This window comes from Cynocephalus volans, chromosome 12 (assembly GCF_027409185.1).
Source record: "Cynocephalus volans isolate mCynVol1 chromosome 12, mCynVol1.pri, whole genome shotgun sequence".
Classification (NCBI taxonomy): Eukaryota; Metazoa; Chordata; class Mammalia; order Dermoptera; family Cynocephalidae; genus Cynocephalus; species Cynocephalus volans.
Genome location: NC_084471.1, coordinates 70,915,061 through 70,939,514, shown reverse-complemented (window position 1 = coordinate 70,939,514; position 24,454 = coordinate 70,915,061). Strand labels below are relative to the sequence as shown.

Genomic DNA, 24,454 nt, shown 5'->3' with positions numbered 1-24,454 from the left:
ATAACTTTAGGCTCTGCAAGGCTAAACATTCTGGTCTTGAAGAAGAGATGCACTCTTGCCAGGGGACACAGCAGGGATTCAGTTGAACTACAAGCTACAGCTGCCACCCAGGCACTTTAAACTTTTTGCACAGGAATTAGAAGGAAAGGAGCCACTATCTTGGCAGCATAATTGATCACCAGAAGGAAGTAGGGCTTTTTTCATACAATAGCAGTAAGAACCCAGGTAATCCACTTGGGTGCTGCATTTAATTTACTGTTGCTGTCACAACCAATTAACCACAAACAAAGCAGCATCAAGCAACATAAGTTTATTATCTTACAGTTCTATAGGTCAGAATCCTGGTACAGATTTCGCCAGGCTAAATCAAGGTATGGGAAGGTTGCATTTCTTTCTGGAGATTCTAGGTGAGTCTGCTTCCTACTCATTCCAGAGTTGGCAAATTAAGTCCCATGCAGTATAGAACTGAGGTTTCGTTTCCTTACTGGCTGTCAGCCGGGTGGATATCGTATCACTTGTTCTCAGTGATATGGTACAGTCTGAGGATCTTCCTACCCAATCCTCCTGTTTTCCCTGTGCCTAATGAGAACCAGGACCTTGAAGGAGAATGGTAGCTATATGTCACCTTTCCAAAATTCACCACAGCTGGGTTTGCACTTAAATGGCTATCAGAATTTCTGGGGTGCCAAAAGTACAGATTCCCTGGCCTCCATCTCCCAGAAAGTGCTCAGGAGCCTGTTAATTTACTTTTTAACAATCACCATAGATGATCTGCATGCTAGTGGTCTACAGATCACATTTTGTTTTAAAACAATAGGAAGGGAATATCTAATCTCCAATCCTGCTGCAGGAGCAGTCACGTTCTCGCTCACGGCTGTATGTAAAGTAATGTTTGTCTCTGTGGCTAAAATGTAAAAAGTAATAGACAAAGGAATCAAAAAAGCAGTGGGAACAAGAAACTGAAGAGTATCACTGGAAGACCTTAAAGGCAATCTTCTCAGGAGTTCATTTGATGGGCCTTCTATGAGTTACTTTCAACCAGTTTCTGGATATAAATACTTAAAGTCAAGATGATGGTGTAACTGGATAAACCCTTCTGTGCTACTCAGTTCAGTTCTCACAAAAAGTAATCTTTTGCCTCCTTGTCATAATGCACCATAGTAAGAGGTAAATCCTTAACCTTAACTAATCATTTATTTTAACCCTACTCTAAAATTCAACATCAAAATGACCTTGATAATGCCTATGCCTATCTCGGTAAGCCAGCATCAGGCCGTTTCTCTTGATGTTTTATGTATATCCCTAGCCCTACAAAATTTTGAGATGACAACCAGGCACTGTGAGAAAGAAATGAGTGGAGGTAGGGGACACAAAGAGTGGAAACTGGAAAGAAGATATTTGGAATTGGTTGGCTTTAATAAGAAGCCCCATCTCTTTTCATTTACTTCTTCCAGGTTATTACCTTATCCTTTAAACCAAAACGAGCTACTGAAAATTTACTTCCCAGGATGAAAATATCTCTCTCCCGTTTTCCCTTTCCCATCAGAAACAGATCCCTAAAACCCAGAAAAAAAAGACAATACTCCCAAATACAAACAAAACATGCATTCAATTTAGGTGACTGTTTTATGTTTTCATAACATTTTCTTTAACAGTTAATAGAAACTATATACAATAAATTTTTACCACATTTTACATAAGAGAGCCACCACCAAAATTTACATAGGTTCGAAGCAAGATGGATGGTTAAGGCCCAGTCCTGTTAGCTACTTTCTCAGAGGATAAAAGTCAGAGTTCACTGGGGAAAGGGGTTCAGATTACCCAATTAAGTGGATGTGAGGAAAGGCTAAAATGCAGGATTTTACATAGAGATAACCAGACACTGGGGCCATCAAAATCTCAAGGGCACCATTCAGACACAGCTCCCTCCTAAAGACCTACATAGACTCCTGTCCGACCTATGTGGATTCCTGTCCGTGATGGGAAATCCCATTACAAGGATATCTTTCCCCTTAGACAGCCCCAAATATTCACTCAATCCCAGAAGCTCTGACAGAGATTTCCTATCTCTTCCTTGCCCACAGTGGGAAGAAACCCAGGACTTTAGGACACTATTGCTCCATTCCCCCAAAATTTGGTTTTATGTTGGACTATAGCACTCAATAATCTGGAAAAAATAACAAGGTAGTCCAGGTTGCCCCTGTTTAGTGAGAGATGTCAGAAATACTTGTTTGAAGAATGGAAATTCAAATTCACCAAAGTCATATGGTTCCCAAAACACACTATCAACTGATAGAAGTGGGTTCTGGCTTCCCATTTGCAGTAGCCAATCCACTTTGAGGCAATGGTGCAGAGGCTTTATCAGAACTTCGAGATCCTTGGGATCTGCAACCATCTCCAGCCATCTGCATCTGGCCCTGTTAAATAAAAGATACGGTGGTTAGAAATTCATGCATTATAGTCTGAAGCATGAATATGACTCATCTTTGCCCACGTACAGTACTATGCAACAAGAACAACAGAAATGAAGTAACTCTGGGCAGTTGCTCTTCCCCATACTTAGCTATCCACATCCCTTAGAGTCAGAAGTCATTATCTGTAGCATTCCTGAGGCTCTTTCAATGGGAGGAAGAGCAGTGGATTGTTTCTTTCAAATGAAATAGCTGTTCTCTACTGAGGTTCCAGAACAGCCAACAGACCATAAGAAGACAGTCCTATAAGGCCTCTGCTTGAAACCAACAGCTATAGTGTAACTGCTGGTCTTCAGTTAGGGCCACAGGTATGCCACCCAAGGCATTAAGAAGTCACATTATAGAATAAGGATCACATTACTGATTCTCACTCTACAGTGAGAACAATTCCAGTGCTGAATTCTCTCTTAAAAGGTATAACTTACCTAGATTCTTTGCCTCAGCCTTTTATTTATATAAATTTATACCCTACTCTGGGATATGGGGATCAGGGGCCATTAGGTGTTTTAAGGGCCCATCTGAAGAACTGGAGCAACAAGGGCCTTCAAGAGCAGAAAAGTAAGTTTTTTAAAAGTACCTTCTTTAAGTGGTATTCACTGAGCAAAAACCATTTGAGGCATCTTTATACTCTACTTGTGATGACACCCCACTCCCTAGAGTACATGCTAGCCATCAGCGAACTCTCTGCCTGGCTGGGTCACTACATGAGGAAAGCCTGGCTGGGATTGTTCTTCACTTGCCAAGATATCCACTGGGCCTTCAGCAATTTCTTTGATTGAATGATCTTCAAGGGTTAGAGAAGGATCAAAAAGCAAAGGTGAAGGAGGGCACTGCATACCATCACCCACGACATCCAAGTCCTAGGAAGGAAAGAGAAAAGCCTATCAATAATACCAGGGGAACCAATAAGCTAAAGCTGGCATATTTTTCAGCACACCTCAAAGCAATTCTCCAGTCCCTCCAACACCCCTTGCCTACCTTTAATCAAAAAAAAAGATTTTACTAGAATATCCAATGAACAAGACAAGATCTAAAAGTACAGAGAATGTTTTCTTGCTGCCGAATATAAATAACAGACCAATATGGTGGCTAAAAAAGCAAACTCCTAAGTTCATAGAGACAGAAAGTAGAATAGTGGGTATCAGGGGCTGAGGGAAAGGGGGAGGGGAAAATTACTGTTTAATGGATACAGAGTTTTTGTTGGGGCTGATGGAAAAGTTCTAGAACTTTTGATGATGGTTGCACAACACTGCAAATGTTCTTAATATCACTAAATTGTACACTTAAAATGGGTTAAAAGAAGGAAATTGTCGCATACATTTTATCACAATAAAAAATATTTATTAAAAAAAAGTGTATTACCTCTGAGGCTAACTGTAGTCAACATCTCAGATCACCAGTGATGAATCTAAGATGAGCAGGCAGTATAAATGTAAATTAAAATTAAATACTGCTTAAAAACATTGGAGAATGAGAATATTTAATCCCAATAGCCACAAAGCAAGCATGTAAGAGACAGAGAGGGAGGCGGGGGGAAGAAATAAAGACAGAAAACTTAAAGTTCCTTTGCATAGCTAGAAGATATTATTTTCGTTAAGTCCCTATCCTCACACAGTAAAGTCCTGATTCTTAAACCTAACATAGTTCAACAACTCTGTAAAAAAAGCAATGACATATTCCAGACTATGTTTCTTCCAACTGAACTGGCCATTCCCACTGCAATACTGGAAGACACCACTCTTGGCTCCTACTTGAAACCAACAGCTACAACAAACCACCAGTCTTGATTCAGGGCCTGTGGCACTGCAAAATCTCAAATAATATGTCATACTAACTTGCCTGCCACAGCCTTCTAAGAGTCTAGTGCTAAACTCTTCCCAAAAGTTCAAAATATCCAAGGGTTTGTGCTTCCCTGTGCACAGTCCACTTTACAGAGGCTCTACATTTCTAATAATCTAGCTTCGTTAGAAGTTTAGCTATATGCTTTTAAATAAATTTAAGATGTCTGAACTGGCCAGCCACCAAAAACAATAATGACTTTAAGAATTTGCAATCTTTTCCTTTTGGTGTGCTAATCATCAATAGAATCACATCTTCACAATAATTAAGGTAAGGAAAAAAAACTAAAGAATCTACTAAACTTAAAACTACTCAATTTAAGTAGATACATAGGGAAAAGGAGACAGTCGCTTTACCTAACATCCATTTCAGATGTACTGGAAACTTCTGTACCATCCACAGAAACCACATTGTTCTCATACTAGTAAGGCTCTGTTTTCTGCAATTCTTTTACAACCCACAATTACTATGTAAATAATGAGCTTGATATGTAAAGGAAACCATTTAAGCAGTGAAGCCAAAGGGATACAAATATCAAGATAACAATGGAATGGAAATGTTTTCAAAAGAAAATAGATACAGAAAAGGCTTTTCTCACATATACAGTGTTGTCTTTTACAAGAATTAAAACTTGGAAAAGCGGCCAGCACCGTGGCTCACTCGGTAGAGTGCAGTGCTGGTAGCGCCAAGGCCACGAGTTTGGGTCCTATATAGGGATGGCCAGTGTGCTCACTGGCTGAACATGGTGCAGACAACACCAAGCCAAGGGTTCCGATCCCCTTACCGGTTAAAAAAAAAAAAAAAAAAAACTAGGAAAAGGAACCTAAAAAAGGAGAAGAAAGGATCAGCAAAAATGCCTATATTACAGGAATGTCTAGAGACTGAAGTATCAGGATATAAAGACAGAATCCATGATTTCTTCTAACCTCAAAAACCATGGTGGGGCGGAGAGTAGGGGGGAGCAGTTCAGATCCCAGTACCAGCAAGCCACAAAAAAAAAAAAAGGAAAAAAAAAAAAAGAAAGCTCAAAATAACAGGATTAACGGATTAAGTTGCTACTTGCCAACCCTTCTTGGATCCAAAGCACAGAAAACAGGCAATGTAATATCCAGAACAAAAGGAGTGCGTTTTTACCCATATTAACATCTGACACCTGATCTTCCCACAAGAAAAGTTACCATAGGTTATCATTTACAAGTTATAAAAACAAAAACTTAGGCAAAATGTAGGTAATGAGTTAAGACTGCTTGTGAAATTCATATAATTCAGAAATCGTTATTTTTCTAGCAAAATTTTATACTGATAAATATATCCAGAATTTACAGAAGGACAAAAATGAATTTCTAGGGCTAGCCAGTTAGCTCAGTTGGTTACAGCACGGTGTTATAACACCAAGGTCAAGAGTTCAGATGCCCATACAAACCAGCCACAAAAAAAAAAAAAAAAAACGAATTTCTAAAACTGGATTTTGTTTCAACATTTTATGGAGAATTTTTACCCCCAAAGATTAAGAATAAAACTGTACTTTTTAATAACCTATGTAGTTTATTATCAAAAAGTGCATTAATATGAACATAACAGATGATCAACTACAAATAACTGAACAACAAAAGTCCATTTTAAAAACCCACTGGATCCTCAAAAATAAGATTACTGCACTGGCCAGTTACTTAGTTGGTTAGTGCATAGTGTTATAACACCAGGTTCAAGGGTTTGAACTACTGTACCGGCCAGCAGCTAAAAAAACAAAAACAAAAAAACTACTTCTTGGCCCTTCCACCAAAGAATGTCATGGCAAGAAAGCCCTTGCCAGATGCCAGAGTCATGCTCTTGGACTTCCCAGCCTTAGACACTTGTGTTATGCAGGCATAAGTGAATATATGTGTCAGGGTAAGGGGTTGTTAAATCAAAGGAGGTGCTTTCCAAAAAAATGCAACTAATTATAATCTTGTAAAAATTAACTGCAAGGAGTTCTGGTCAAGATGGCGGAATAGACGGTTCCCAGCATCACTCTCTCCCACAAATCAATCAATTTAAAACTATAAAAATGTAACAACAGCCAAGCTGGGGACGCTGGAGCTCAGGGGAAGAGGAAAAGAGACCCACGGAGTTCATGAAGGCGGGAGAAACAACGATGAAAGAAAAAACTGCTGAGCATTTCGGGCCACAGCCACTTTAATGCTGGAGCTGAGGAGCACACGGAGCAGGAGCTGGCAGAAGCCATAGCTGTGCCCTTCAGATGGAGTTACTTGGAGGCGGCAGAAGGGAAGAGAGCCTTGGCGGCCCCCAGACAGCAAGACCACTAATAGGGTTCCCGTGGACCCACGCAGGAGCGAGGAGCCAGAACAACTGAAAAAAGGGGAGCCATTCAGAGGCCGGTGAGTCATCGCAAGGGACCAGTGCAGGGCCCGTACCATGGGAAGTGTTTGGAGCACAGGCAGTGGGGCAGACGGGCCCACCGAGAGAATGGTACACAGCAAGGACAGCCAATCCCCCCCCCAATCGGCACAGGACCACTCAGAGGAGACTTGTCAGGAATGCAGAATTGCATGGGGTGCAGTTTGACGGAAAAACTCAGGCCCAGATCAGAGTTTCTACACAACCCAGATCCACCGGGTCTCTGGAGAGCCAAAGTACCTATAAGGTCGACCATTAAACCCTGAGCTGCACAAAAAGCCTTCCCTACGCAAACAACAGCAAACCAGCAATTTAGCTCAACCACAAAGCTCAAGTACTGGTTCCCACAGGAAGCTCCCCCATTTGAGAAGTAAGCAAAGGACAGAAAATTAGGTCTGGCCCAGGCACACCACCAGCAACTTGGGGCCTGCCTGGGAACTGGAGGTTTGGAACCGGGGACCGGACCTCCCACATTCAGGCACACCACACCAGCACCTCAGGGCCCACCCGGGGAACCAAGGCATAGAGTCAGGGACCAGATGCACCGCCCCCCGCCCAAAACCAGGCAAACCACCAGCGCCTTGTGGCCCCGTCCGGGGGCCCAGGGCATGGACTCAGGGACTGTAACCCCTTCCCACAACCAGGCACACTGCGCCAGTGCCTCCGGGCCTGCCCATGGACCTGAGGCATGGAGAAGGGGACCAGACCCCCCTCCCACAACCAGGTACACCGCACCAGCACCTTGGGGCCTGGCTGGGGACCCAAGGCATGGAGAAGGGTACTGGACCCCCCCACACACAAAACCAGGCACCCCATGCCAGCGCCTTGGGGCCTGCCGAGGGACCCGAGGTATGGAAAAAGGGACCCGACCTCCCTCCCAACCAGGTATATGGCACCAGCACCTTGGAACCCGCCCAGGGACCCAAGGTATGGAGAAGAGGACCGGAACCCACTCCCACAACCAGGTACACTACGCCAGCACCTTAGGGCCCATCTGGGGGCCCAGGACATGGAGCCAGGGACTGGACACTCCCTCCCACAACCAAGCACACTGCCAGCACCAAGGAGCATGCCAAAAACATCACCTCTATGTGGGTGGCCCACCACAGCCACCAAAGTAACCATGGCTGCCTCGAAAGCAGCTAGACGCCACAACCACCCCACAGATGGTCCACCAACCACTGGAGTGCACTGACACAAGGAGAGTCACCAGCAGAGATAAAGAAGAGGATGTCTCTCTCCACAAAGCCATTTCAGAGTGTCAGAAGCAGCATCTGCTCTATAATATTGGGGGACCTGATCACACCTCTCAGCATTAGATCTAGGCAACAAATCAACAAACTAACCATTATTCTTTCAGAAGGAGAGAAGAAATCAAGGGTAATTAGAGGAGGGAGGGGGGAGAGAGAGAGTATAGATAGGGAGAGATTGGCATAAGAATAATTACAATTTGTAACAATATATATGAAAGTAATATTGATTTGATCAACATAACTCAATGCTGAACCTCAAAAATATGTATAATACATATTGATTCAATAAAAAAATAAATTTAAAAAAATTAACCTCAAAACCAAAAAAGAAAAAAAAACTACTTCTCATACATTCTTTGAAAAATTCAAGCCACAAACAAAGATTAACAGATTTGACAATTTATTTTTAAATATTTTTCTAAATTAAGATTCCTTAAGACTGGTCACTTAGCTCAGTTGGTTAGAGCCCAGTGTTAGAACACTAATGTCAAGGGTTTGGATCCCCAGACCCACCAGTAGCCAAAAAAAAAAAATTAAGATTCCTTACATTTCAGGAAATAGCCTATGATAACTTTTAGTGTTTAAACATTCTCCAAAGAGCAAACACGTAATACAATCATTGAACATACTGGAACAGTCATATTTTCTTAAATCAAGATTCTCAAAGGTTTGAGAAAGAAAATACCATCTAAAACTAGTATGGCAAAAGTGGAAAACTATGCGAGGGGGTCTTCAAAAAGTTCATGGAAAGATTCATATCATTTTTTAATTATATTTTACCTCATATATACCACATGGTCAAAAACAGGTGAAAGAAGAAAAGCAAAAAGGTCAAAACAGAAATGGCTCTAGGAAAATTATTAGATAAAATTAAAATTGATAATCTAGCATGTATACATATAGACTACATACTAGTGTGTACAAATGTACATAAATATTTAGTTATACAGTGCTTATTAGGTGATTAGGCCTTATAAAGCTACTCATGTTACTAAGTTTAAAAAATAGCACACCTCTCTGGGTTTTCTTCAAATACAAAATGAAGAAGTGGAAAAAATCTGTCCTCATCAGTCTAGGGTTACCTATTCATTTACTCTTTTCAACATAACCTCAATCTATGACAGAAACTTTTTAAAAAGCAGTTATAATTTAGATTATAATAAAAATTATATATTTTTTTATAAATGAAGTAATAAAAATCAAAAGTTTGATAAGCCTGTAGACTGTATATAATCAGTTTTTAAAAAGGGAGAAATTATGGAAAAATAATTGGAATCAGTTTATTCTTGATGGATTTTGGACGTGACCGGCTCCATTGTGCACACAATAAGCACAAAATAGCCGCCAGCCTTGTCTTCCACTCCAGCACCAAACCCCTCCCTGCTTCCCTTTACGAGAAGCCTCCTTTTGCTTCTGCAAGGGCACAGTTCTCTACCCTGGTTGCATAGTTTCCACATTAGCATAATGACCCTCCCTTGATGGTATCAGCCAGCCCTTGGCACACTACATAAGCTCTACCACCCCCACACCTGGTGCTGTCTTCCATTTTGAAGGCAGCCCCAGGCTGCCTGCCACTTTGAGCACAGCTCGGCAGATTCTTTTCCTTTAATAAAGCTTGAACGGTACACCCGGCATCTCAGCTCACTTTCTTTCAATTCTCAATACCACTTTTCAGAACTTACTGTGTACTGGTATATCTTTCTTAGTGAGAGAGACCCTTGAGGTCACCCAAACCTTGCTTCTACACTTAAGCAAACAATCCTGCAACCTATATTGAACTTTCCATTTACATCTAACATGTCATGGTTAGATATAAGACAACTTTGATATAAGATTTAGTAAATTTATCTTCAGAAAAAATAAGAAAGACCTTTTTCAAAAGACTAAAGATTAAGCAAAAGTACTGAGATAGAGATGAAATGCCAAATGCTCTCTAAAGTAGCTTAGTGCTAGGGCTGGCCTGTGGCTCACTTGGGAGTGTGGTGCTGATAGCACCAAGGCCATGGGTTCAGATCCCTATATAGGGATGGCTGGTTCGCTCACTTGGGAGACCGTGCTACTGACAACACCAAGTCAAGGGTTAAGATCCCCTTACTAGTCATCTTATTTTTTAAAAAAATTTTTTTTTTAAAGTAGCTTAGTGTTAATTAGAAAAACAAATAAAATCAGAGATGAATTTATGAGGCTGGGACCAATTGAAGAACAAGTTGAAAAAGGTAGAATGTATACTTAGAAAGCTGTAAGAGCAAATACTTGGGGAGATCACTGTTGTTCTAATAAGTTCACAACAGAATCTGTAAGAACACATCAAAAATGAAAACAGAAGTGACAGCCAAGTGTAGTCATTTCTTGGGGGACACAATCTGAAAATGAAAACCTTTACTATACAGGGCAAAACACAAGTTTACACTGTCAAGAGTTAATTTCTACAGAAATGAGAATTCATTAAAGATTCCAGTGAATCACTCACCTTGTGGATGGGTACCAAATCTCTAGGCTACACCAAATCCAACCATCATCTTGCCTTTCCAACTTCCCTTTACAATTTCCCTTATCACTTCCCTCAGAAAAAGAAATACTTCTGTGAATTTAAACTTGTAAAGTGGTTTTAGAAGTTCAATACGGACAGGTGACAGAATACAAGAATTTTGCTTTTTGTCTAAATAAAATTAGTGGTTTAAAAAAATAAGTCTACTCCTAAGTATACAAGCAGAGAAAACTGTAGAACTGAAAATATGTCCACCCCAAAACCTGTACATGAATGTTCATAAGAGTATTCCTTGAAGGCCAAAAATTAGAAACAGCTCAAATGTCCATCAACTGACAGATTAAAAAAACGTGTTATGCCCATACAATGGAATATTAATTTAGCCACAAAAAGGAATGAGGTATTGATACACACTACAACATGGATGAACCTTGAAAACATTATGTCAAGTGAAAGAAGCCAGACACAAAAGACCACATACATGATTACATTTATATGAAATATCCTGAATAGGCAAATTTACAGACAGAAAGTAGATGAGTGGTTGCCAGGGGCTGTGGGGACAGGAGAATTAACAGTGACTGCTACCAGGTATCGGGTTTCTTTTCGGGATGATGAAAACATTCTGAAATTAGATAGTGGTGATGACTGTATAACTTTGTGAATACATTAAAAATCACTGGCCTGGCCAGTTAGCTCACTTGGTTAGAGCATGATGCTAATAACACCAGGGTCAAGGGTTCAGATCCCCATACTAGGCAGCTGTCAAAAAAAAAAAATCAGTGAATCATACACTTTCAAAGGGTGGAATTTATGCTGTGCGAATTCTCTCTCAAAAATGTATGAAAAAAAGCCTGGGAAAAAAATAAGGTACAGCAGAAGTCTCTCACAAGTCTCTAAATGAATATACTAACATATAAGTACAGCCATACATCACTTCAAAAACTTCATCAACTCTCCTGACCACAAAAGACTAATCTATTCTCATCATTAAAAAATAAGACCTTGTCTCAAGTGCCAACCAGAGCAGAGCTTCTCTAACTTACATCACTGAACTCCAGAGGTAAACTCTCAGTGGGCTGAAGCTCAGCAGCACTCAAGTACAGATCCATGGGGCCGGCTTCCAGATCGTCTGGCACAGACAGTACCTGCTCGGGTTTATACATCTGAGGAGGCAACTGGAAGTGCAGTGGGCAGCAGGGATCCTCAGAGAGGCTTACAGGAACTGGTTTGTTGCAGGGTACCTCTTCAGACCCCTGGCAGCATTTGAAGAGAACCTGATTCGTATCCTGACAAATATCTGTAGAAAAAATGGTCAAGGGAAATAAAAAGGCTCTATCGGAGGTACAAAATACAATAGAATTGACTACCACGTAAAATTCAAGGTCTGAACCACACAAGATAATTACAGCTACATTTAATAAAGAAAACCAAATGCAGTTAGCAATTTTTAAAATTATTTCTCAAGATGTGTCATTTTCTAGCATCTAATTCTAGCTCTACCTGTAATTTAAAATTAGTCCTAAACCTCCTTTTTCAGGATTCTGGTCATTTAAACTAGAGACATTAATCCTATTCTTCCATATGACAGTGCTAAGCAAGTAGCAATAACACTCCTAGGAGCATACACGTCTTCAGAAGAAACATGTCTTGGCAAATGCAAATAGTTTGCAGAAGCCACTATCAACCTCTCCCAATAGTCAAGAGATACCAATGTGGTTTCTGCTCTGTTAAGAAGACTGGCAGTTTACAAAAACTTCTTGGATCTTGTTTCCAAAGATGATTACATGATAAATGTGTTTAAAGCAGCACAGGATTGGGGAAATAAAAGCTCTAGTAATAGTCACTAGGTATTATATCCTGACAGAAAATAAAAATAAATTTCCATGCCTTTCTCTTTTTTTGCAGGGGTGGTAATAAAGGGGAGTCCTGTTATGATCCTAAAGAAAAGGAAGAAGATAATTTTGCTTATGAAGGCCCATAGAAAAGAAGCACTCCAGGAGCACTTTATAACAACTTCTACTAAACAGAAAAGGGGTATATTTCCAAGTTGGCAAAGCAGGTCTGTAGGATGAATCAAAATTGAAATGATTAGATAAAATAAAATTCAAGGTCAAGTTACTCTACAAAATACATTTTATGCAAGTGTTACCATTTCTTAAAATCTTAATTACATCTTTATTTTCCCCAGAGTAAATGTTATTTTAAACTTGGACTGATTTTTAACCAAAAAATAAACTTTCTTATAAACTGATTATACCAAGATTATGGAACTGTGGGTAATTCTTATCCCAAAAATTTTAAGATAATTTTTAAAAATTAAAAAATCTAATGAACATTATAATTTTTTAAAGCAAATAAACCTTCTTGAATAAAGCTGTATCTTTCAAACCATACTTGGAAATAGCTAAACTCTAAAGCAGTGTCACAACTGTGGCACTATGGACATCATGGGCCAGGTAATTCTTTGTTGGATGTAGGATGGTTAGGAGCATGACTGACCTCTTCCCACTAGCTGTCAGTAGCACCTCCAACCTATCCCTGAATATGACAACCAAAAATATCTCCACACACTGCCAAGTGGAGGACAAAATGGCCCCCAGTTGGGAACCACTACTCTAAAGGAATAGTAGATAGTACAATATAAACAAATATTTACTGAATAATCAAATGAATAAACATATGACTCTAATGGGAACAATGAGATTTGCACTCTCTATGTGCTTAAGAAAATGTAAGCAATATCTAATGTACTTCAGAAGCCCAATCTTATTTATCATTTAAAATGTTAATCCATTAAATTAAATATTTCAATCAACTTTTTTGATGGAATCCAAATGCCCTTCACAAAAGTTTCTTATTTATCTAATACCACAATACCACAGAAAACCCCTTCCCCCATCCTCCTCCACCCGCTTTTCTTTCAGATGGGGACAACAAAGACAAAAAAAAAAAAGGGGGGGGGGGAATGGTTGACCTACAACTACAGTCTGGGTCCTTCACTTTCAGTCCAGTGCTGTCTCCATTAGACCAGAGTAAAGAGTTAACAGGTCACCAATGGCAGTCGCATCTTTCTCTGGGGTAAGGACTTAAGGAAGGGTAAGTGACAGGCAACTATGGAGTGGAAAGAAAAAGAGCAGAAAAGGAAAAAAAAATACTTCCTCTCTTTTCAAATACACTTCGTTTTCAACTTTGCTTTTTAAAATACCTGTATTTATATTCTAATAAACTACTTGAGTACAGTATTATAAAAAATGTCTAAAATAGTCCTTAATATCTGTAAACTGGTTTTTTTCCCTCATAAAAGTAATTCCAGTTCACCTTAAAAGTATGAAGAAACAGTGAAAAAAAAAAAAATCACATCTCTGTTACACTCCCTCCCAGTATTTAGTTCCATGCAGTTAAAACATACTCTACAGGATTCCATATCCTATTTCTGTCACTATCATCTTCCTATATTTCATAAATTTAGTTAAATGTGTTTAATGCCTGAAAATATTCCATATTACATCATGCCATAATTTACTTCCCTATTCCCCATTTCTAAAAAATGTAAGGATGTCTCCGGTTGGAAGAATATTGATCTGCATTTGATTGTCTCCTTAAAATAAATTCCCAGAGATGAAAACTACCATATCAAAGAACATGAGTATTTTCAAATTGCTTTCCAAAAAGATTTTTAACAATTTATACTCCCACTGGCAATGTTTAGAAGTGACTGTTTTACCATACCCTCACCTACATATGAAATTCATTCTCAGTCATTAAAAGAACAAATTGCATAATTTTAAAATTTACTTTAAAATAGAAGTATATGTACAAATAGCAAATTTATAGATTTTAAATTTCCTTGTTTTATTTCCTATTTATAATGAAGATAAACACTTTTCAACTATCAGCCACTTCTATCTTCTTTTAAATCTGTCCAGATAGCCTTTGCCCAATTATGTTTTAAGCATTTATATCGTGAGTTTTTAATTACTCTGAACAAGCATTTTACATATTAAGGACAGTAATCCTTCATCAGACGTGTAATAATTAATAAATTGGTAAAAAAAATTGAACAGAACAGAAAAAAATCAGCTTTTCTGTCAAAAGACTAAGAAGGTCCTCCTCTTCCTCCTCCTCTTCCTATTAAAGAAAATACATTTTAATTTCCAAATATCTGGTATCTCTTGCCAGGCAAATGAAATACAGCAAAATGTATGTCTTTCATAAAAAGATCATCATATTTAATTAACAAGTGCTTTTACTGTGAAAAGTAATTTTCTCAATGTCCACAATAAAGAGGCACTTTCACAGTCCAATAAAAACTAAAAGTTCAAGCCTAATGGTAAAAGATGGTTCAAAGGCAAATTAATTAAAAGGAGGGGAAAAAAGCATCCCATTTTTGGAAACAGTCTCTGATTTGAATGAAGTTTAAAATATACAAGCTAGGCCCCTGACATGCAAAATGTTAATACAAAGAGGAAGTTCACAGTACAGAATCATCCTTCTGTTTTGTGTAGAAAACCTACAATAATTTTGGTAATAATTAGACTTAAAGGCATTATAATTCTAACAAACAAGTTAATCAGTGCTCTAGAGATAAATATAAATATTTTATAGATATTTTAGATTCCCAATACTAAGATTATATATAAATATTGGCCCACATCTAAAACCAATGACTCAGATGTTTCTTTCTAATGAATTGACCATTACATTTCCAAAGTTCTGAAATGGCCAACAGACCATAGAAAGACATTTCTTTAGGCTCCTGCTTGAAACCAACAGCTTCAGCAAACTGCTGGTCTTGATTCAGGGCCAAAGGAAAACAAAAAACTTCAACTAGCCCAGAGATTCCCACTGGCACTCATCTAGTTAACAAATCAGAGCCCAAACATGCAGAATAAAAAGATACGGGTAAGGCAGTGTCTGGTCATTGGAAGAGACTGATTGGAACAACGAACATCATCCACAAAGGCCAAGCACCTCTGACTGGAACGAGTGGTATGGGCCTAAAATGAAGAAAACCGATAAACAGACCCACATACAACCAATTATGATGAGAGTGCTTAATTATATATATATATATATATTTTTTTTTTTTTTAAAGCATATCCTTAAAGGCTAGAAAATTAAACATTTAACAAACTGATTCACCAATATTAAGGAAAAGAAAAAGCATGTAAAACCTTATGTATTAAAAATGAGCCAACCCTAATCCCAAACACACCTCTCTCCATACTATAAAAGTATGATATAGCCTCATGGTTTAATTGTAAACTTAAGCCTCAACAAATAAAATAGATAAAAATGAAATTACTCTTACTGAAGCACAGACCAAGGGTGGGTTTGAGAAACAAATTTAAGAATGATCATTTAACTCTTCTTCCTATCAAATCTATTTCCTGACATTGAATTGCTCCTATTCTACCTATCTTCCCATCTTTTAAAACAAGATTCCCAAGCAACTTAGACTTAACCTATGCCTATTTCTGAACTGAACATCTGAACCAAAGAACTTAGAAATCTATCCCAACCCCTCAATTTGCATATGAGAATACTGAGGCCCAGAGAAGTTAAGCTGTCTGTTCAGGCACAGAGCTGTTCAGCAGAGGACTGAGACTAGAACCCACATCTCCTGAATTCCAGGTTAAGTACTTTCACTACAACAGAAGCCCATTAAATTATATTTCAGAGCCAGGACTGGATATAGTGTTTTGACAATTACCCCAACTTTGAAAATAAAGTGAATGCACATACACTTGAGGTATATACACAAATTACCTGTTGGGCGGCACCATCTGTGGCCAGCATTCTGCGTTCCTTCAGCTGCCTGTGTAATAAGGCTTCCACTCCATAGCGCTGGCGGTATCGACGGAGACATTTTAATCGCTTTAAGTTCTCTCGTTCTTTGGCCAAAAGTCCCTCTGGGCCAGTCAGGAGACTACTACCTGGAGAGTTACAAGAATCAAGATGTTATTTGCCAAAGAACCCATTAAGGACACTTCTCCAAATTGGTTATTTGCCAAAGAACCCATTAAGGACACTTCTCCAAATTGGTTATTTGCCAAAGAACCCATTAATGACACTTCTCCAAATTAACAAGAAGTAAACAAGGAAATCTACTGCTGTGAGATAGGCAGTTTCAAAAGAAGGGCTGGCAGGTTAGCTTAGTCAGTTAGAGCAAAGTGTTAATAACACCAAGGTCAAAGGGTTCAGATCCTGGTAGTGGCCACGGGCCAGAAAGAAAGAAATTTTTTTTTTTTTTTTTTTTTTTTTTAAAAGATGACCGGTAAGGGGATCTTAACCCTTGACTTGGTGTTGTGAGCACCACGCTCAGCCAGTGAGCGAACCGGCCATCCGTATATGGGATCCGAACCCGGGGCCTTGGTGTTCTCAGCACCACACTCTCCCAAGTGAGCCACGGGCCGGCCAGAAAGAAAATTTTTTAAAAAGCAACTGTCTCACACTCCAGACACAGACAAGTAAATCTAATTACTACCAAATTCACATGTTGAATCCATGATAGCTTGTTGGAACAGGCATAAAACTTGCCTAAAGCTTCATGTTCCGCTTTGCGATTATGTAAATACCGGCGCTTCTTCTCCTTAAGCAGATGTTGAAGTCGTTTAAACTGATCAATGTACAAAGACTGCAAACGAATCAGCTTCTCACGCATAATCAGGGCCACTTCTTCTGCTGTATACACACCAGCATGTCTGGAATAAAAAAGAGAATTCACCAAAGCATAAGAAAACATGATAATAAAACCCAAGCTTTAAAGAAGAAAAGGGTAGAGAAGTTAGAATTAGTTTGTTATTTAAAAAGCAGTCAGTGCTGAGACAATCACTTTATTAAACAGGCATGTGTTCACAGAGCATTTTACCATTCAAGTTGTTATTAAAAAGCAACAAAAAAGAAAATGCACAAGAACATGTACTAATGTATGATCTCACAAAATGGGGGAGAGGAGATGTTTCATTATTTTTCCCAGTTATCTGCATTATATTTAAAAAGGAGTGGTATCAAACATTCTAAATCTTTATTTATCTATAATCTTATTCCATTTAATGATTTAATATGGAAAAATCACTTACCAATCAGTACAGCTGGTATTCAATTTAGTAACATGAATCTTAATATATCTTAATTAAAGCACAAAAGATACCAACATCAAAGTATTACAACTTCTAATTTTTTAAAAAGTATACTCCTATATTGGAGTTTATACAGGCCCTCAAACACTGGTCACAATGGGCTATATACACTGTCCTCAACTCATTTTCTTGACAATATTGTCAAACTTAAGTACCCTGGTCAAACTCTTAATTGCCAAAGATCTGGCAAGGATCCACATCAACTTTATTAAGCTTTGCTGCCAATTATAAATTAACAGAGCTTCAAAAAGTTACACTAGAAATTAATGAGTTGAAGATGCTCTACTGCCTCTGGTTTAAGCAATTCAAAATTAAGAGATTACCTTCAAATTTAAAAGATTTTAGGCCCCCTTTGTCTTGTCTGATCATTATATAAACAGAAAGCAAGCTAGATATATATACCTTAACGTGATATTAAGTTTCATATTTTGACCGAGTAAAAATTATTTTCTGGAGCTGGCTGGTTAGCTCAGTTGGTTAGAGCTTACTTAGCCTTTTACCACCAAGGTCACGGGTTCAGATCCCTGTGTCTGCCCCCAAAAGATTATTAATCTCCAAAAAGATTATTTTCTTTACTTGAAGGACAATACACACAAATTATAAATCTAAACTAATTTTAAATCCAAAAATTATATTTTCTTTAAAAAATTAGCTGTTGAGGCAATGAAATACACAGAATAAATAAAATTAACTTTAGGACTGAAAGCAAGTAATCTCTGCCAAAAATTTTTCATAAATATAAACAGGAGCTAATACTACCTATATGTATAAGAAAAGTACTTAACTACAAAGTACTCTGAACCAAAAATAAGTGAAGAGAAATTAAGAAAAATAAAAACATGATTAATAAAACTAGCAAATTACAGAAATGACAAAATCTAAAAGACTATTGGAAAATGTGAAAAAGTTTTAAAAATACATACTGTCTAAACAAGATGACTGAGTTACATCTTCATGAAGATGGGCCAGGTCTGCAATCATAAAACACTGATGCCTTAACCTAATATCAAATCTTTAAAAATGAAATTAATTTCATTGCACCCAGTCAGAAGAGACAATGAATGGTCCAGGGACTGGAACTACAATTAGAATTTACTAGAAATCGGGCCAGCCCGTGGCTCACTCGGGAGAGTGTGGTGCTGATAACACCAAGGCCACAGGTTCGGATCCCATATAGGGATGGTGGGTTAGCTCACTGTGTGAGCATGGTGCTGACAACACCGAGGCAAGGGTTAAGATCCCCTTACCAGTCACCTTTAAAAAAAAAAAAAAAAAAAGAATTTACTAGAAATCATTTCCAAGGCGGGTAGGTGGGCATCCTGGCTAAAAAATATGAATGCCAAGATCATGTAACAAATGGGTTATTTCTGGTCATTTCTAAACATACTAACTTCCCTTATTCTGATATGCACAAGTAAAACTCAAGGTTTTCATTAGAATTCATGTTCAAAAAGAGTGAATCACCTTATATTACACTAAATAGTGTCTCTTATTAAAGGGCATTCTCCCAAATTTCTTTATTTTGAAAACAATAATGAAGATTCAATAATCTATAATGACCTTTACCAAAACAAGTTTTGGATACTCACAGAGGTCATATGGTAAAACTTATTTTTTAAAAGGGAAATGAGGGCTGGCCAGTTAGCCCAACTGGTTAGAGTGTGGCAGTGTTTCACCAAGGTCAAGGGTTCAGATCCCCTTACTGGCCAGCCACCCAAAAAAAAGAAAAAAAAAAAGGGAAACAAAGATTTAACAAAACTACCTTAGGCTAAAACTTCACAAGTGTCAGATGTTTTTGTAAATAGGCTTTTAAAAATTATTTTTTACAAAGCAATTAAGTAAACGGTTACTTTGAGGGAAATCACATACTACAAGGGGTTAAAAAAGAAAAAACTATGCCAATAATAATTCTAGTTAGGATAAAGTCTCTAGTGACATAAAAAATATAAAAAATGTCCTTTCTGCAACAAGTAAGTGAAGACAGGTGCTGTTAAACTGTTAGATGATTCGGGCCGGCCTGTGGCTCACTCGGGAGAGTGCGGTGCTGATAACACCAAGGCCACAGGTTCGGATCCTATATACGGATGGCCGGTTCGCTCGCTGGCTGAGTGTGGTGCTGACAACACCAAGTCAAGGGTTAAGATCCCCTTACTGGTCATCTTTTAAAAAAAAAAAAAAACTGTTAGATGATTCAAAAAGAGGTCCAAGTGATGACAAAGACACTGGCATGAAAGATGTAAATTCTTAATGAACAGAATTTCATTAAATGAACATACTATTATACTACTGTATTATTAAATATAACAAGAGAGTAATATATAACCACATTAATTAAATATTAGGAGACATTTAACAACTCTATTTACATCCCTAACAATGAGCATATATATATATTTTTTTGTTGTTTTGTTTTGTTTTGTTTTGTTTTGTTTTTAAAGATGACTGGTAAGGAGATCTGAAACCTTGACTTGGTGTTGTTAGAACCACGCTCTCCCAAGTGAGCCATGGGCCAGCCCTCAATGCATATATTTAGAGTGCCTAATTTTTTTTTGACTAATCTCATTGGGAAAATTAAGGAAAGCCTTATATTTAATTGCCTAATAGTTGAGCACATTTGGGGCTTTATTTTCCCTTCTGAATATGTTTTTTCCTAGGAGAGACTGATATCAGTTGCCTAATCCTTGTAGCATTTATATTTCTCATAAAATTAACTGGTAGTCTGCTTTACATAGCAGTTCTTTAAGTTAAATTAGCATGAAAAGTGTCCCCTAGAGACTGATCCACTCTAGATGACTACCGACAAACTCAAATTTCTGGACCTTCAAAGCTGAGTGTTTACCACACCAAAGGACACTCACTTTGTGACCCTACAGAGCATACATCTCTTCAAAGCAGCGAGTTTGGCCATCTAGAACCACAATGGAAGGAAAAAAAAAAAAAGAATATGTTTCATATAAGTTATTACTGTGAGAGAATCCTGTTAGAAAACAAACATTCCCTTTTTAAACTTAGATGCAGATCCACATACCGGCCAGCCACCCAAAAAAATAAACTACTTAGGTGAACCTTCTAAACTAGTACTTCCTGAATAATCAACTACACTGAGATTACTCAATATAAATGAGCGAAAATAGTCTACTCAGAAAATGTAACCCTAAATGACTTCTTATAAACTGCAGAATCCAAGGTAATGAAGAAAATGCTATTCTAACAGTTAAGTCTAGAAATTCATTACCCCTCCTCCCACTATCTATATTACTTATACCTCAACTGTCACTAGGAAGTGTTAAGAGACACAAGTCAGAAAGAAAAAAAAAAAATAAGAAAAACTAAACCCAAAGCATGAGATCTAGAAATATGAGACTTTGGAATGGCAATTTTTTATGTTTCTACAACTTCTAAGGTGATCACAGGTCAAGTGAAGAGCAAAAACTTAGTAAGATATACGTAATTAGGATGATTACTCACTTCTGGGTTTCTAAACTGAATTCTCTTCCTTAGGCATGAAACCAAAGCAAACTCTTGAACACCTTTTCATTTTTCTTAAAAAAAATCCACAAAGAAATGATAAATGTCTGAGGTGATATACTAATTACCCTGACTTGATTATTACACCATGTACTGAAACATCACACTGTACCCCATAGAGATGCACAATTATTATATGTCAAAAAAAAAAAAAAAAAAAAAGACTTAGAAAAGAAACATAAATATGGAATTTCACAAAATAGTTATTCAAGTACAATCACCTCCTCATTATTCACCTCATTATTATTGGTTTAGGCCAAGCACCTATTCACATTCACTTTCTCTTCACTAACTGGTCTGAGCATTTCTCAACCCACTTCCTACATGCCTATCCAAAAACTTTCCCATCGATTGAACAACATATCTCTGAGATATATTCAATGGAAGAATTTGTTCCTGGGGCCGAGCCCGTGGCGCCAGTCACGAAAAAGACAAAAAAAAAAAAAAAAAAAAAAAAAAAGAATTTGTTCCTGGATATTTGTACTAAAACATACTAATACCAAAAATCGAAATATCATATTAGTTCAGAAGAAATTATTATGATATATGCAGTAAAAGGGAATTGAAAGAATTATTTCCAAATCAACTGCACCATGTAAATTCAGTCAAATATGACTGCAGTGTATCATGGCAAACTCCTCCTGTGGTCTTGCACTTTGTTTTACACTTGTTCCAATAGGACTCAAACTGTCTCAGATGCAGTTCAAAATCATCACATACTTCGCAACAGAAATTGTAGATATCAACCATGGTATGAGCCAAAATTCCAATAACAGCAGTAGCCACTTTCTGTGATTTCCACAGACCATAAGAGTAGAAGATGAAGCCACATTTTCAATGAAAGGTTGGATTTTGCAAAAAAGATTCCTTTCAAAAAGAGACATGACAATTGGCAATTGCGGTGAACCCATTTCCACAAACAGCCCTCTTTGCATTGGTGCTGTACCATCTACCATAAGGTATAGTAATATAAGGAACGTTCAGGAGACACAGATAACGAATTACACTGCTTCAAGAAGTCAATGGCTGGCAGGTTCGAAGCACAATAATAGGCTGCAGTGTATATTGAAATAAACATCCATCCCTTGGGAGAAGCAAAATGAAATGAAAATTTTCTCAAAAATAAAACCACTAAAAAATTAAATTTGAATTTGATGCACAGGGGTTGATGACAAGTGAGAAATCTGACCCACAGAGACAAATTGTTCAACTGATCCGAAATTTCCTATTTTCTCCCCTACCATTTCTCATGGGCACAGTTTGATTTTCAAAAATTTCACCAAATGACTAGACTTTCAAAAAAGAATTATATTCTTCCTTGAAGCAAGATGATGAACCATGACACTTTATTAAAGCTGTTATTGCTCACAAACAACTATCTTCAACCCTCCTAGGTTATTAATCTATTAACAGCATATGCAGAACATTCCATATACTAACTATATAAAATATTCAAAGGTCTTATGTGGAGTTACAACTTACTTTAGTGGATCTTCTTGATCACTGTCTATGCTATCAGCTTCGCTGTCAGGGTCACCTCTCCATGTCTGATCCACAGTAATAGGTTCCTGCTCCCCATCACTCCAGCTGTCTTCATCTGAGGAAAGGGAGAGCAGCCATTAAAGACTCCCTCTGTAACTTCACCACACAAAATTAAGTTACTTAACATATCAACCCAAATCTTTAAAATTAAAAAAAAAAAAAACAGATTTAGTACAAACACACGGGCAAATAAAAACACTTAAAAGGTCATCAACTCAATAGAGTAAACCTAAGCAAACACTACTTCAAATTCAAAAGAACTGGTGACCACCACAGCAATCCTGGAATTATCATCAAATTCCCAACAAATAAATAATACTGCCCAATATGCTTAAGGCACTGTGCTAAACTAATATAAGTTTTCTTAACCTTCTTCCTTGGTTTTCATTCTAGGAGAGAAGATCCTTACCCAATATTCGGCTGGCTTCACTGCGGCTACTTTCTGGAGTCTGTGATCCTAGCTCTGTCTTAGCATATGAGCTCAGCTGGCACAAGAGTGTTTCACCCATAGGCCCTGAGTTGGTCTTCTTCATTTGAGCATGAAGTGCCAGGGCATTCCTACGGGCATGTTCAGCACAGAAGGACACCCTGAAGAGACAAAATATTAATATTTTAGAGGTCTCTTCTTGAAAGGGTTCTATGATTTTCATAGTCACCAATCTTTAGATCATTTTTTTAGGGAATTAAAATGAGTATTACATTCATTTCTAAAAAGGCCAGTGAGTCAGAGGAATTTAACTGGCCCAAGGTCAAGTCATTTGGTGTTATTAAAGAGAAATGCAGGTAGCAAAATCCACTGCTGTATCCATCAAACAAAACATGACAACTTTACATTACAATGTGGACATCACCTCTTAACAAATCAAGAGATACCTTCATCTTTCAATTTTGATTCTGGAAGGCAACTCTACATTTTATCATCAATCCACTATAGGTAATAAGATATGGGACACAATTTTAAAACTAGAAAATATATGCAAATTTTCAAGTCAAACAAAACTGTCAAGTCACGTTTTTGCATATATCTTTGCGTATTTGTTGAAATCTGTGAAGCCTCTAACAGAAGAATATACACATACACAAATCTGCATATTAACAAAGTTCATGAAGAGCCAAGCACTCCAGCATTAAGAATAATTTCAAATATCCCTTCATTTTACAGATAAGGGAAAAGATCTAAAAAGATGAACTAAGTGACCCAACTCAGATAGCCTTCAGTTTTCACCGTTTTAATGGTTTTTTAATTTTCCAAGGATATATTCATAACCCCAATTTTACAAGCAAGTGACCTAAAACTCAGCAGCTATACCCAAGCCCATATCATATCACATCCCCCTCTCATTTTAAGACTAAAAATACAAACGACATATATATCTATACCCATCTTTCTTCTCTGGCTTTGGAGCAGCACTGGGACATCTTTTTCCATTCTTCGTCGATATATAACTACACTGCTTGAACGGTGCATTCTTGTCTTCAAGGATATGCTTAAGACAAAACTCTTGCCCCTCCAGACGAGGTTGAGAGCATGGGCGATGAGTGAACGAACAAGATAGGAGCTCCTGAGACCTAGGCACTGGGGTGATCCTCCCCCGATTGGTTGGCAAGACGTGAATCCGAATCCTGTTCATACCAAAACCTGTAGGGTCACACGAAAGATCAAAAAGCCCTCACCCTTCGCGAAAATTCCTGCCCCACAATATCCGGACACACCGCTCGGGCAGTTTCCAAAGGACAAGCAGAGTCGGCCTCGCATCGTACACTCCCTATCTCCCCGCCGCCATCCCCCAA

The 24,454-nt window shown here is 38.0% G+C and overlaps 1 protein-coding gene and 3 non-coding genes across 4 annotated transcripts; all 4 read right to left on the bottom strand.

Moving 5' to 3' along the window:
- Nucleotides 1-295: 295 nt before the first annotated feature.
- On the bottom strand, nucleotides 296-24,454 carry KANSL2 (KAT8 regulatory NSL complex subunit 2). The gene is made up of 9 exons (XM_063076021.1): nucleotides 24,044-24,454; nucleotides 23,073-23,251; nucleotides 22,604-22,718; nucleotides 16,988-17,155; nucleotides 16,221-16,383; nucleotides 15,352-15,448; nucleotides 11,495-11,748; nucleotides 3,212-3,331; nucleotides 296-2,417 (listed from the first exon to the last, which is right to left on the bottom strand). The coding sequence occupies exons 1-9, from the start codon at nucleotides 24,292-24,294 to the stop codon at nucleotides 2,286-2,288; spliced, it is 1,479 nt and encodes a 492-aa protein (XP_062932091.1). The 5' UTR covers nucleotides 24,295-24,454; the 3' UTR covers nucleotides 296-2,285.
- LOC134361402 (small nucleolar RNA SNORA2/SNORA34 family) lies at nucleotides 2,640-2,777 on the bottom strand. The gene has a single exon (XR_010021428.1). It is a non-coding gene; the product is annotated as a small nucleolar RNA SNORA2/SNORA34 family (small nucleolar RNA).
- LOC134361403 (small nucleolar RNA SNORA2/SNORA34 family) lies at nucleotides 4,155-4,269 on the bottom strand. The gene has a single exon (XR_010021429.1). It is a non-coding gene; the product is annotated as a small nucleolar RNA SNORA2/SNORA34 family (small nucleolar RNA).
- On the bottom strand, nucleotides 15,122-15,258 carry LOC134361401 (small nucleolar RNA SNORA2/SNORA34 family). Its single transcript, XR_010021427.1, has one exon. It is a non-coding gene; the product is annotated as a small nucleolar RNA SNORA2/SNORA34 family (small nucleolar RNA).

Coding starts and splice junctions, on each gene's coding strand:
- KANSL2 (XM_063076021.1), bottom strand. CDS start 24,294: ATGAACAGGATTCGGATTCACGTCTTGCCAACCAATCGGGGGAGGATC. Junction 22,719..23,072: donor TGAAGCCAGCCGAATATTGG/GTAAGGATCTTC, acceptor CCCTTTCCTCAG/ATGAAGACAGCTGGAGTGAT. Junction 11,749..15,351: donor GACCAGACACTGCCTTACCC/GTATCTTTTTAT, acceptor TTTTTTCTACAG/ATATTTGTCAGGATACGAAT.